General features: G+C 37.8%; 1 protein-coding gene across 1 annotated transcript in view; it reads left to right on the top strand.

The window, feature by feature from the left end:
• Window positions 1–6,439, top strand: part of LOC134817483 (nardilysin-like) — a 69,423-nt gene extending 62,984 nt beyond the window's left edge. Inside the window, exons 21-27 of the mRNA XM_063826624.1 lie at window positions 1,000–1,128; window positions 1,264–1,316; window positions 1,617–1,759; window positions 2,180–2,298; window positions 3,566–3,685; window positions 4,187–4,327; window positions 5,510–6,439. Of these exons, the coding sequence (XP_063682694.1) occupies window positions 1,000–1,128; window positions 1,264–1,316; window positions 1,617–1,759; window positions 2,180–2,298; window positions 3,566–3,685; window positions 4,187–4,327; window positions 5,510–5,647 (843 nt within the window). The 3' untranslated portion in view covers window positions 5,648–6,439. The remainder of the gene's footprint in view (window positions 1–999; window positions 1,129–1,263; window positions 1,317–1,616; window positions 1,760–2,179; window positions 2,299–3,565; window positions 3,686–4,186; window positions 4,328–5,509) is intronic.
• The last annotated feature ends 8,167 nt before the right edge of the window (window positions 6,440–14,606 follow it).

Genomic DNA, 14,606 nt, shown 5'->3' with positions numbered 1-14,606 from the left:
CCTTTAACATAACATATGCAAAAATTGGTTAAATGGTTGAGAACGACGACTATGCTAGTAGATATCTATCATAAAACTGAAAACTGAGTGAGAGGATTCTCAGCAAATTACAAGACAGTTTTAATCGCACTGGTTTCATCAGAGTAAATCAAATGATTCCATTAACGCTCTTAGAAAGATTAGATTGACAACTTTTCGTTTACAAATTATTTATTGCTCTAAAAGAGTCAACTTTCAGAGGCTGGTTGTGGGTACATTTAGCGAGAGCTTCCTCGACTGACTCAGGGGAATTTGGAACGGATGCATCAAAACTGCACAATTTTGCTTCAAAATCGCGTTATCCACACATCTTGATTAATTGAATTCTTACTGTTTACCAATTTAATTGTGCGACAATGGAACTTGCAATAAACTCTAGGTGCAACAATATAACTACCGTTTTCTGACAAAAGTGCTTAAAGACCACTTAAAAATCGGAGATTTTTAAGCATTTTCGACAAATATTTTAACAGATTGTTGCAAATGAGAGACAGGCGTTAAGCATTAACAAGCAGTGCCAGGGGTTCATTGATTTGGCGTGAAAATGTGGATACATCTCAAACATACTTCACATCAAATTACACAGAGGTTTTAAGTGTTTCTCAAACCCACCCTTGAGCACTCGATTCTAGAGCAAAACACGCAGTTTTGCTAGTACCGTAGTTAAGTTTTTCGAAATTGTCCCACACGGGGCCTTTCGTTACGCCACTGAGCGGGGGTAGCGGGGGTAGCGGGGTGGTCGTTTGGCCCACACACCCTCACGAGCTCACCAACCAAAATATGAGAAGCTAATCAGTTGAAAAATCACATTTTGAATAACTTATCAATAAAACCAGCTGACCTGCCAGACACTAACAACTAATAAGCTAGATTATTATTATGAATTCTACAATAATGTTAAGTTTAAACTATAAAATGTTCTTATTTATACTGTTACTTAGCTGATAACAATATCCACAGTTCCCGTTAGGAAGACACGTGCACAGGATAAAGAACAACAATCCAGAGGATGTTAACACAGTTGTAGTTAACTACTATCAGCACGATGTTGTGTCCTTCAGGGACGGTGTTATTCTTGCAGTTTTGGAGGTTTGATCTAAACTTCCGAGTTTTTGCTTGTTTGCTTTTCTGTTGGTAGTGGAAATAGGTGTTGATTGCTCATTTCTGAAGCTTTTTGATGATTCAAGTTTACTCCAAGTATTTTATTCCAACATTTTTTTTCAGGGCCTTATGACTGAACCCTTCTTCAATCAGCTGCGAACAAGATTGCAGATGGGGTAAGCTAAGAATTAAGAGCTTAAAATCATTGCTCATCAGTAACCACAGTTTTTAATGGGCTACATGTAATGTTGGCAACCGTCACACGCCAATATTTTAGGTTTTGTAGCGCGCATTGCTGAAAGTTAACTTTTTCCATTGTCACCACTATGTGTATGCGCGTTGGACTTTGTAAAACGCTGGCAGCGCACTGAGGAGTAACGTACTTGTACCTACTATAATACCGTCGCTAACTGCAGTTACTAATTACTTCTTTTTTACACAACCTCCCTGGATTATTCATCGATCATTCCTATTAGGTACAGTGTGGAGCTGGAAAATCATCTGACTTTTGGAATGACAGGATTCTCTCTAGCGGTCCACACACAAGCGAACAAGTTTAGCGCTAAAGAAGCTAACATCTACCTGGAGACCTTCCTATCTTGGTTCACTCAATACTTGAGTTAGTTTTAATAATATATCTGTAGTATAAGATAATCATTAGATTCTTTATGATATAAGAAGAATTAAATAAATGATACAAGCAAAAGAATGTAAGCGCTAAAAGCAAATTTGTATATAGTGTATAATCGCTGAAAAGAGTGAACAAAAAATGTCTTTTTGCAAACATTTATGATTTACCGATAATTTCCCTGAAAACGGTCATTATGGACGATAGTCATTGGTGCTTGTGCGTGGTCAGATAACCCATGTATTTCGTCAAGTATCAAGAAACTTATCTACTTTTCCACTGATAAATTGTTCTCCCCTTTCAACCAAAAGACTTTAATAAATGGAAAACACTTTGTAAGACTGCATGCACTTCGAACTTAATAAAATCGATTATCACTAACGTTATGTATTTTCAACTGTATTTTTACAGATGCGATGGATGAGAAGAGTTTTGAGGACAGAATTTCGGAGATGATAAAAGATAAAGTCAGCCCCACCCTTGCAATGGATGATGAGATAAATCTCATGTGGGCTGAAATCCTCATACAGGTATCCTACACACGGTGTCATAAGATTATCATAATCATAGATGTAGCAATAAGATTGATGTAAGTGTTTTATATGTATCATAAGAATAGCGACTGTTATTAAACGACAGTTAAAGAACGACAGAGATCTTAGGCGGTATAATAGACCGCCTAAAATAAGATTTAATTTCTAAAATGATATTAATTTCTAAAATAATATTAATTTCTAAAGTCCTTGCAACATTCCTAAAACATTACTTTTCATTCTCATTGTCTTAAGTATCGTGGTCCAGGGGGTCCTTTCCGAAAAAACGTTTAAGTGGCACTTAAGTATATGGTCGACTTAAGTAGAATTCGTAAAAGTGTTTCTGAAACTCAACTTATGTATTTCCCAAAGTTAATTTATTTTGTTTCAAGTTTGAGACTTAATTACAAAAACGCACTTAAGTCGGGTTCAGAAATGTACTTACACGTGTACAGAGGAGTACCACTATAAATAAGTATTGACAGACTATAATATACTACTCCCATACTACTACTACTATACCTTCTCCATGTCCTCAGATATTTGTGACAGACTATGAAATAATCATTATGTTAAAATTCAATTACCAAAGTTTTGCGGCCATAATTCTATCATTGCAAACGGATAATTTTCTCATTCTGCGTAGAGTATAAGAGCATAGGAGAAAGATTGAGGCCCAAACTGAAGGCAACATACTGGATTATGAACGTATCTACTGCATAGTTAAGGTCTTCGTGATGTGGGGGGGGGGGGGGGGGGGGGGGGCATTGCTCATTTATTCCTCAACTTTTGGTATTATGGGCATGGGCATCAATGGGCATCGCTGTTTTTAAGGCTTATAAATAGCTAAAACTTGAGTTATGATGAAATAATTAGCGATTAGCAATATTTCAGAGTCTGTTACAGTATGGTATTAGAAATATTTATTTGTTTGATTGCCCCCCCCCCCTCCCCCAGTGTTAGGTGAAGAAACGATAAGGCTCATTTCATCAAATGTCATGAAATTATATAGATACGGGCGCCCTGAACGCGAGCCAACGTTAACTACTATTTTTGTAGGGATCAGATTCATCAAAGTGAGATAAGACTTTATATGGAGACTTTATTAATACAGTTTATATTGGTATTGCAATTTAATTAGACTTGCTGAAATGTTGGCACCAAACACAGTGTTGTGAATTGTTACTGGTTACAGTACTGACAGACTGACTGGCAGACTGATTGCTAGATCAACTGAACCTCTGTCTAATTGGCTAATTCCCAGGAATACATTTTTGACAGAGACCAGAGGGTGGCGGAGGTAATGAAGAAGTTGACGAAAGGTGAGATGATCAGCTTCTGCTACAATCTTTTCTTTAGAAACGTCAGAAAACTTAGTGTTCAGGTAACAACCTTCTTGTTTACTTCACATAAACCCTGCGTGGTGTGAATTCATGTCACGTGGTGTAAAATTACCTTGTAGAGCTGGGAAACAGTCAGTTATCATACTTTTGATCGAGTCTTGTTATTGGCAGACTCGTTCCCAGAGCTATTCAATAGAACAGATAACTAAACACCATTTCTGTAAAAATCAAAGTTCCGAAAATTCAAAATATTACCGTCTTGTTAAATCTAACTCTCAGCCCCTTGAATCTTGATTTTTTCCCTTCTTCTTGAACTTAATAGCTTAATTTATAGCTTACTTTATAGCTTAATTTATAGCTTACCTCTACTTCCCTAATTCCCCCAGAACTTGTACCACTTACCCATGCTTTTAGTATTTCTACAATATGGTCTACGACTTTTACACAGCATAATACCTCATGATGTGATGTCGTTTATTTTAATTTATCTTTGCTGTATTGTATATGTACTATTTGTAAAAGTTTCAAATCAAAAAAATCAGGTTGAAGGTAACCCTAAGGGCACCTCCTCTACATCGGATGAGAACAAGGATGGAGATGAGAGTGATGACGAGTCCAGTGCTAGTGAGACCTCTGCACCCAAAACAGACAGCAGTGTTCCTAACATGACGCTCCTTTCCAAGGTGGGTTTTGGCCAGTTGCCACATTGGCCAGTTGCCATATTGGCCAGTTGCCACATTGGCCAGTTGCCATATTGGCCAGTTGCCAGTTGCCACATTTGAATTAATCAGTTTGTGATGATGATATGCATTTTGTCAATGGAACTGATGCGATGGACACAAAAGTTAAAACACATCTTCTTAAAGCGTCTCTCTTCGACCTCGTTAGACATACCTTAATTCCCAAAAATTTGGGCGACAAAAAATTTGAGCGGGCCTCTCGCCCAAATTTTTTGCAGACCAAATTAATTGCATAAATCTTTTCCGTCTGCTAAATTTTTTGCTTACCAAACTTTTGGCATTTGGCCTGTGGCCCTGAAATCTATAGAAAGATGGCTTTTTCTTCATATCTAAGTGAAATAATATTTGAAATTTTAGTTTTCTAAGCAACAAGCATTCCACGTAACTGTAGTTCAAAGAATGTGATGGTGCATATGTCTGGTTAATTAAAATTAGACTTGACCTTTGGTCCGGGTTTACAGTAGTTCGCTACACACAATTATGTACACCTTTGTTTCCCCCAAAGCTAAGCGTATGTGCCGCTTAGTTTGATAGATCATCATCTATCAAAATGATAGATATACAATAGTGATATTTAGTCTCTCAATCAGACAGTTTAGTCTACTTACACTCAGCCTATCTTATCATACCCCTTTCACATACAATTATCATTATGACGCCTCACCAGATGGTCGAAAGGTTTGGAAGAAAATTAGAAAAATAGAACCTTCTAATATCACTATTGTATATTTATCATTTTGTACTGTGCCATCATCACTGTATTTTTTAGTAGTTAATGGGCAGATCGTAAATTTCATAATGCGAAACAACTCAGACTACCACCTACATGCTTAAAATTGAAAGCAAAATGACTGGAATAATAAGGAATAATAATGAACTAAGGCAAATATCTAACTGAAATTTTAGTGGAAAATCGTTAATTTTTCGAAGAATTTGTGCCCAAATTTTCGGTCGCCCAAATGAGTTCAAATTTTCTGCCCAAATTTTTCGGGCTCAAATAAATTGTGCTCAATATAATGGCACACAAATTTTTGGGAACTAAGGTACGTCTAGACTCTAGCTGTCTACTATTTTATGGTATTCCATCTGATCGGAGTAACATATTCTAATTAAATTTATTAACAGAGCGCTATTGCTGAGTGGGGAGAAGAACTGAAAACCGTCGAGTCTGCTGAGGAATTTCACAAAGAATGTAAACTCTCGCCCGTGTACAAAATGGTGACCAAAGTTGTGACTGTAGATGTGACTAACAAAGTTAAATAACCCATAAACACTCCATAGTCTTCAATATAAACACTCCATAGTCTTCAATATGAACACTTCATGTCTTCATAGTCATCAATTTTCTGTTTTATTGTATATTTGAATTAAATTGACCCTTAATGTTAAATTGACCCTGTAACCAAGATTTAATTTGATCGAACGCAGAAATTAGATCGAACGCAGGAATTAGATCAAACGCCGGCGCGGCTTTCAATGTATTTATATATACATATATCTCGCGCCGGCGTTTGATCTAATTCCTGCGTTCGATCTAATTTCTGCGTCCGATCTAATTACATCTTGGTTACAGTTAGTTTATGACTAGCCGTGGTAAGGTTTTGAAGTAAACTTCAGACCAATTTAGAAAATCTAAATATATTTGCTTGGAACACGCTGATAATGAATTATGTTGCCAAATTAATCGGGGGTAACAACCAATTATTTGTGCAAGAATTTCTCTCTTGAATATATCAGGCCTGGTAATAATTTGGTCCGAAATGTTTTGGCTTCCCACGGAGCCGCGGATCGTCTCTATCGTAACGTTGAAACTATAAGCAGATTTACACCATTATTGTTTACCAAAGCTCGATATTGTTTCTAATTAAATGATTTATTACAATGACGTGTTTTCTTAGGACTTTTCTCGGGGAATTTATAGAGATCAGATTTTGTTAAGTTATTTTATTTGAATTGATATTATTTGCTATTTGAGGGATGTTATTTTATTAAACTGTCGATTTCTTGGTTTTAGATAAGACTTTTTAAGAAATGTTGATAATGTGTTCAAATGATTTTGTGGGTATGTTTCGATATCTTCAGATTTTTTAACCTCTTGTTCTCTTCTTCATTTTCTACGTCACATTCCCATATAAGGGAATATAGAACCACGTGATGCCCATATAAGAGAATATAGAACCACGTGATGCCCATATATAAGAGAATATAGAATCACGTGATGCCCATATAAGAGAATATAGAACCACGTGATGCCCATATAAGGGAATATAGAACCACGTGATGCCCATATAAGGGAATATAGAACCACGTGATGCCCATATAAGAGAATATAGAACCACGTGATGCCCATATATAAGAGAATATAGAACCACGTGATGCCCATATAAGAGAATATAGAACCACGTGATGCCCATATAAGAGAATATAGAACCACGTGATGCCCATATAAGAGAATATAGAACCACGTGATGCCCATATATAAGAGAATATAGAACCACGTGATGCCCATATAAGAGAATATAGAACCACGTGATGCCCATTATATAAGAGAATATAGAACCACGTGATGCCCATATAAGAGAATATAGAACCACGTGATGCCCATATAAGAGAATATAGAACCACGTGATGCCCATATAAGAGAATATAGAACCACTTGATGCCCATATAAGGGAGTATAGAACCACGTGATGCCCATATAAGGGAATATAGAACCACGTGATGCCCATATAAGAGAATATAGAACCACGTGATGCCCATATAAGGGAATATAGAATCACGTGATGCCCATATAAGAGAATATAGAACCACGTGATGCCCATATAAGAGAATATAGAACCACGCGATGCCCATATAAGGGAATATAGAACCACGTGATGCCCATATAAGAGAATATAGAACCACGTGATGCCCAATTCCCATATAAGAGAATATAGAACCACGTGATGCCCATATAAGAGAATATAGAACCACGTGATGCCCATATAAGAGAATATAGAACCACGTGATGCCCATATAAGAGAATATAGAACCACGTGATGCCCATATAAGAGAATATAGAACCACGTGATGCCCATATAAGAGAATATAGAACCACGTGATGCCCATATAAGAGAATATAGAACCACGTGATGACCATATAAGAGAATATAGAACCACGTGATGCCCATATAAGAGAATATAGAACCACGTGATGCCCATATAAGGGAATATAGAACCACGTGATGCCCATATGAGAGAATATAGAACCACGTGATGCCCATATAAGAGAATATAGAACCACGTGATGCCCATATAAGGGAATATAGAACCACGTGATGCCCATATAAGGGAATATAGAACCACGTGATGCCCATATAAGGAGATGTGTATATTTAAACTAATTACAACAAATTACATCACATCTGCTCTTGATTTTACACTACGTAATTGATCATTTCCTTTTAGTCTCACTCTACATGATATGTAATTCCCACAGTGTACATTCCTTTTTTCACGATTTTACAGCGAGTTTTTTATAAAGTGCTGAAAAATTATGGTAAAACAAATCCTTTTGGTTTTCTCAATTCTTCTTCACTCATGTAAGTTTAATATTTGACATGTATAATTTGCTCTAATTAATATTTGTCTGAACGTTTAATGCGTTCACCAGTCATTCTCCTAACCCCTTGACATTATATGATTACCTCATTAGTCATTAACCGTCAGTTTAAAGCGCCTAAAACCCTTTAATACTTTAATATACAATCGACTGCCAGTGCCACTTACTCACTAGGGGAATGAGGTAATATTTAATATAAAAATCATTACACAATACTCTATATTCGTCAGGAGTCTACTATACTAAAGACTTGCGACACGTTTAACTTTAATCGACGGAGTAAAAAAAGCGACGTTCATCGTTGTTCAAATTCAATACGTTTAAGGGGGGGGGGGGGGGGGGGGGGTTCACCCTGATTTTTTTGTGAAACTTGTTTTCGAGATAGCAGTTGACCAACAAACTAAGACCGGTGACCGAACTTTTGAGGGGGTCCCGGACCCCAACCGCTAAACGGTGCCCGCGGGGCAGCCACGCCCATACTTTGTCCAAATTAGGCCCAATTTAGCCAAATACCCTGAACATGCCCAAAACCCAGATTTTAGGTGCTCTACTTGTAGCTAGTGGTCCCTTGAACCCGTATATGAATTTTCATCAGGATTGGACAAAAATTGGCTGAGTTATGAGCCAAAAACCATATGACCATATTTGGGCATACGCACCAATTTTGATCGATTTTGGCCCATAAATTGATCAAATATCAATATTTTTGAATGAAACCAACTTTATATGGAAGGTAAGCCTATACTACACATTCTCTATGAATATCAGCTCAATATCTACCTAACTGTGGATTTTGTGTTCAAATTATCGCAAAAAATGAACAAAGTTGCCCATAGCATATCTCAGTTCGCGATATTTGCAAAACTGACTTCGCTCAAAACAATAGAACTCAATAGGGGTTCGATATTTTTACATGACATTTTCAGAATCAACGTAGAATCGCATTTCGACCTTAAGTTTTGGGACAGAATTTTGAGTTAGGCCTTTAAAAACATTTGGCGGCCAAATTCCAAAATTTGCCGGGCATTTTTCAGAATTTGGCCGCCAAAACAAGTTTCACAAAAAAATCAGGGGGAACCCCCCCCCCCCCCCCCCCCCCCCCCCCCCCCCTTAAAAAAACAGGTCAGGTCGAAAAACCGCCGTATTTCAAAATTCCAAAAAGTAATTTTTACTGTCCCATATTGCAGTTGCAGTATTCAACAAAATTGTATGCAAAATTTTTTTCCAATTACGTATTTCTTGCGATAAAGGTTAAGCACGCAAGTATGTCTCAAGCGCTGTGTAACAATTACAAATTTATACAAAGCACACTGATCCTGTCATGTCATCAACTAAGTTACCTGGGGACCCCAGGCTATTATGTTCATAAACAATGGGCGGCGCTCAGCCTGTCATTCCGCCGAATCTTTATGTTTAAAACATAAAGATTCGGCGGAATGACAGGCTGAGCGCCGCCCAGTAACAACTAAGGTGAAGCTACTGTACTGTGCAGCACAAAGAGTGAAAGTCAAGCTGGAAGACCCTAAGACCCTTACTGGGCTGCGCTCAGCCTGTCATTCCGCCGAATCTCTATTCGGCTCTATGATTATGAACATAAATATAATAGCCTGAGGTCCCCAGGCCCAGGTAAGAAGACCCCAGGATCGAAACACGAAATAAACTTTCCGATCCTGTACCTTACGGTTACGAAACGCATTTAACATTATTGGCGACGTTGTGCATCTTTAATCTTTCTCAGGCGAATGTGTGCTAGAGTTCACACAGACGAGTAAGTACGAGCAGTGGTGGAGTAGTGCGGGAGAGGGAAGTAACCAGAGTGTGAGTCTGTGGAAGCCTGGTAACCCTGCTAACTCTGGTAACTCTGGTAACCCTGGTAACTCTGGTAACTCTGGTAACTCTGGTAACCCTGCTAACCCTGGTAACTCTGGTGTCGTCCCTTCCTCGGGGTATTATCTCCTAGGTGATACGATCACTGAAGGTACTGGGCCACCTCTTAGATCGGCTTTACTTGTAAAGTCTGTAAGGTAATTTCATTTATTTACTTTTTCCATGATAATTTGCTCACGATCCTGCATCAAACATGGTCCCAATTATTTTTGACCTGAAAATCTTCATCCATTCTAAAGCGGAATGAAGCCTAAACCACACAGCATCAGTTCTCCTTATATGGGCATCACGTGGTTCTCTCCTCAGTTCAGGAGACTTAGCAGCCCCCGTGTCCTGTACCAGAGTGTGGTCTAACAAGGGCAGTACCAGTGGTGTTCAGATCTCTGTTTACAAACTTCTAGCCCCCTACGGTTACAGATGTTTGGGAATGGTTCTCGGGAGGGGCTACCAAGATAAACCTGATCTGAGCAGTTACAGGTAATCAAGTAATTAATTACAGGTACTATAACCTAATTGGTAACTACAAGTAAATATAATACACGATTTTTACACGATTAGAAAATCTATTAGTTATACAGGAATAATAACAATTGTAAAATATAAGATATCTTACTTCCCTCTGAAGTAGAACACTAACAGTTGATGAGAGAGCTTCAAACATGGCGATGGAGGGAAGTGGTGTCTCACCGCAGGGAGGTAAATCAATACCTGTATCCCGATGGTATATACACAATACAGATTACAGGACACGGGTGTATTAGCTGGTGTATTAGCTGCGTGGTGTATTAGCTGCGTGAACTTCTATCTCTGAAATTTCCAGCTCTTGGTTAATAAAAAATCTATCAATGATCGAAACAGTTTTAAGATGATTTAGAATATAGTTAATTGCTGGCGGTAAAATGGTAATCCAGTTATTCAATGAAATTTTTGTAAGCTGACAAAGCAGAAAATCCAGCAAAAGTTGGACGTTTTCCTGGATTTCCTACAATCCTACTACATGATCTGATATTATTCACTTCCCCTGCAACCTGAAATAACAGTATATTCCACAAGATGTGTGAGAAAGTCCTTCGTAGTTCGAGGTAAAGTGACGACCTTGTGGAACGATAAAACTACTAGCATTTACAACAGGTAAACGTATATCAAATATTATTAGGCAGACGGGTTATTAGGAAGACGGGTTATACTAATATTATAGTTTTGTGGTTATTTAGAAAACCTTCGAAAACTTGAACTTTATGAAATTATATTCTGTTAACCTGTCGAGGTTACGCAAGAATCTACCACACTTTTTACGTATAACCTGGGTACTGGGTACCGGGTACCACCTTACACATATTCTACACATATTTTACACACATTCTACACATATTCTACACATATTCTACACATATTCTACATATATTCTACACACATTCTACACATATTCTACACATATTCTACACATATTCTACACACCTTCTATAACACATATTTTACACACATTCTACACATATTTTACACATATTTTACAACATGCCAAGGACTATTTAATACACTATGTAATATCTAACCTCCCAGAGGTCACCTAGACTTGATATCAGCAGAAGGGGAGGACAGATCAGGGGGACTCAGTGCTCAACACTTTATATTAGACATTAAGTACAGGAGACATATGTTCCCTGTGTGGGTACTGAACACTGAGTTTCTTACAGTTGCAAACCCTGGTCCTGGTGAGTGAAGGGGGGGGGGGGGCCTGGAGATGAGTTGAAACATAAGTTTTATAAAAATGAGTCAGTGCTATTTATTAGTTTATGAATAAGACATGATCAATCGAATATTTGAAATGAAAAATTAAATTTTAAAAATTTCAACCCTCTACTTATTTGGAATTGAAACAAGTCATATTATAGAGCCAGGGTGTGAACCTGGTTATGATATTTTTACTGTATTTTCTTTTTGAATAAGACATGATCAATCGAATATTTGAAATGAAAAATTAAATTTTAAAAATTTCAACCCTCTACTTATTTGGAATTGAAACAAGTCATATTATAGAGCCAGGGTGTGAACCTGGTTATGATATTTTTACTGTATTTTCTTTCACTACTAGACGAGGAAGCCGTTGTAGAAGAAGGTATAAAAGTTAAAGAAGTTGGTCCCGGAAGTCTCATCTGGAAAGAGACGGGCAGCAAAGTTGCTATTTACTCTTCTAAACTTGCAGACGTCAGGTAAGCAAAGTTGCTATTTACTCTTCTAAACGTGCAGACGTCAGGTAAGCAAAGTTGCTATTTACTCTTCTAAACTTGGAGACATCAGGTAAGCCAAGTTGCTATTTACTCTTCTAAACTTGCAGACGTCAGGTAAGCAAAGTTGCTATTTACTCTTCTAAACTTGCAGACGTCAGGTAAGCAAAGTTGCTATTTACTCTTCTAAACGTGCAGACGTCAGGTAAGCACAGTTGCTATTTACTCCTCTAAACTTGCAGACATCAGGTAAGCAAAGTTGCTATTTACTCTTCTAAACTTGCAGACATCAGGTAAGCACAGTTGCTATTTACTCTTCTAAACTTGCAGACGTCAGGTAAGCACAGTTGCTATTTACTCTTCTAAACTTGCAGACGTCAGGTAAGCAAAGTTGCTATTTACTCTTCTAAACTTGCAGACGTCAGGTAAGCAAAGTTGCTATTTACTCTTCTAAACTTGCAGACGTCAGGTAAGCAAAGTTGCTATTTACTCTTCTAAACGTGCAGACGTCAGGTAAGCACAGTTGCTATTTACTCTTCTAAACTTGCAGACGTCAGGTAAGCAAAGTTGCTATTTACTCTTCTAAACTTGCAGACGTCAGGTAAGCAAAGTTGCTGTTTACTCTTCTAAACTTGCAGACTTCAGGTAAGCAAAGTTGCTATTTACTCTTCTAAACTTGCAGACGTCAGGTAAGCAAAGTTGCTATTTACTCTTCTAAACTTGCAGACGTCAGGTAAGCAAAGTTGCTATTTACTCTTCTAAACTTGCAGACGTCAGGTAAGCAAAGTTGCTATTTACTCTTCTAAACTTGCAGACGTCAGGTAAGCAAAGTTGCTATTTACTCTTCTAAACTTGCAGACTTCAGGTAAGCAAAGTTGCTATTTACTCTTCTAAACTTGCAGACGTCAGGTAAGCAAAGTTGCTATTTACTCTTCTAAACTTGCAGACCTCAGGTAAGCAAAGTTGCTGTTTACTCTTCTAAACTTGCAGACGTCAGGTAAGCAAAGTTGCTATTTACTCTTCTAAACTTGCAGACGTCAGGTAAGCAAAGTTGCTATTTACTCTTCTAAACTTGCAGACGTCAGGTAAGCAAAGTTGCTATTTACTCTTCTAAACTTGCAGACGTCAGGTAAGCACAGTTGCTATTTACTCTTCTAAACTTGCAGACGTCAGGTAAGCAAAGTTGCTATTTACTCCTCTAAACTTGCAGACGTCAGGTAAGCAAAGTTGCTATTTACTCTTCTAAACTTGAGACGTCAGGTAAGCAAAGTTGCTATTTACTCTTCTAAACTTCCAGACGTCAGGTAAGCAAGGTTGCTATTTACTCTTCTAAACTTGCAGACGTCAGGTAAGCAAAGTTGCTATTTACTCTTCTAAACTTGCAGACGTCAGGTAAGCAAAGTTGCTATTTACTCTTCTAAACTTGCAGACGTCAGGTAAGCAAAGTTGCTATTTACTCTTCTAAACTTCCAGACGTCAGGTAAGCGAGGTTGCTATTTACTCTTCTAAACTTGCAGACGTCAGGTAAGCAAAGTTGCTATTTACTCTTCTAAACTTGCAGACGTCAGGTAAGCAAAGTTGCTATTTACTCTTCTAAACTTGCAGACGTCAGGTAAGCAAAGTTGCTATTTACTCTTCTAAACTAGCAGACGTCAGGTAAGCAAAGTTGCTATTTACTCTTCTAAACTTTCAGACGTCAGGTAAGCAAAGTTGCTATTTACTCTTCTAAACTTGCAGACGTCAGGTAAGCAAAGTTGCTATTTACTCTTCTAAACTTGCAGACGTCAGGTAAGCAAAGTTGCTATTTACTCTTCTAAGCTTGCAGACGTCAGGTAAGCAAAGTTGCTATTTACTCTTCTAAACTTGCATACGTCAGGTAAGCAAAGTTGCTATTCACTCTTCTAAACTTGCAGACGTCAGGTAAGCAAAGTTGCTATTCACTCTTCTAAACTTGCAGACGTCAGGTAAGCAAAGTTGCTATTCACTCTTCTAAACTTGCAGACATCAGGTAAGCAAAGTTGCTATTCACTCTTCTAAACTTGCAGACATCAGGTAAGCAAAGTTGCTATTTACTCTTCTAAACTTGCAGACGTCAGGTAAGCAAAGTTGCTATTTACTCTTCTAAACTTGCAGACGTCAGGTAAGCAAAGTTGCTATTCACTCTTCTAAACTTGCAGACATCAGGTAAGCAAAGTTGCTATTTACTCTTCTAAACTTGCAGACGTCAGGTAAGCAAAGTTGCTATTTACTCTTCTAAACTTGCAGACGTCAGGTAAGCAAAGTTGTTATTTACTCTTCTAAACTTGCAGACGTCAGGTAAGCAAAGTTGCTATTTACTCTTCTAAACTTGCAGACGTCAGGTAAGCAAAGTTGCTATTTACTCCTCTAAACTTGCAGACGTCAGGTAAGCAAAGTTGCTATTTACTCTTCTAAACTTGCAGACGTCAGGTAAGCAAAGTTGCTGTTTACTCTTCTAAACTTTCAGACGTCAGGTAAGTTTCTGGAAATA

This window comes from Bolinopsis microptera, chromosome 6, assembly GCF_026151205.1.
Source record: "Bolinopsis microptera isolate Bmic1 chromosome 6, MBARI_Bmic_1.0, whole genome shotgun sequence".
NCBI lineage: Eukaryota > Metazoa > Ctenophora > Tentaculata > Lobata > Bolinopsidae > Bolinopsis > Bolinopsis microptera.
Note: the sequence above shows the minus strand (reverse complement) of the source record. Positions and strands in the feature narration are given on the sequence as shown.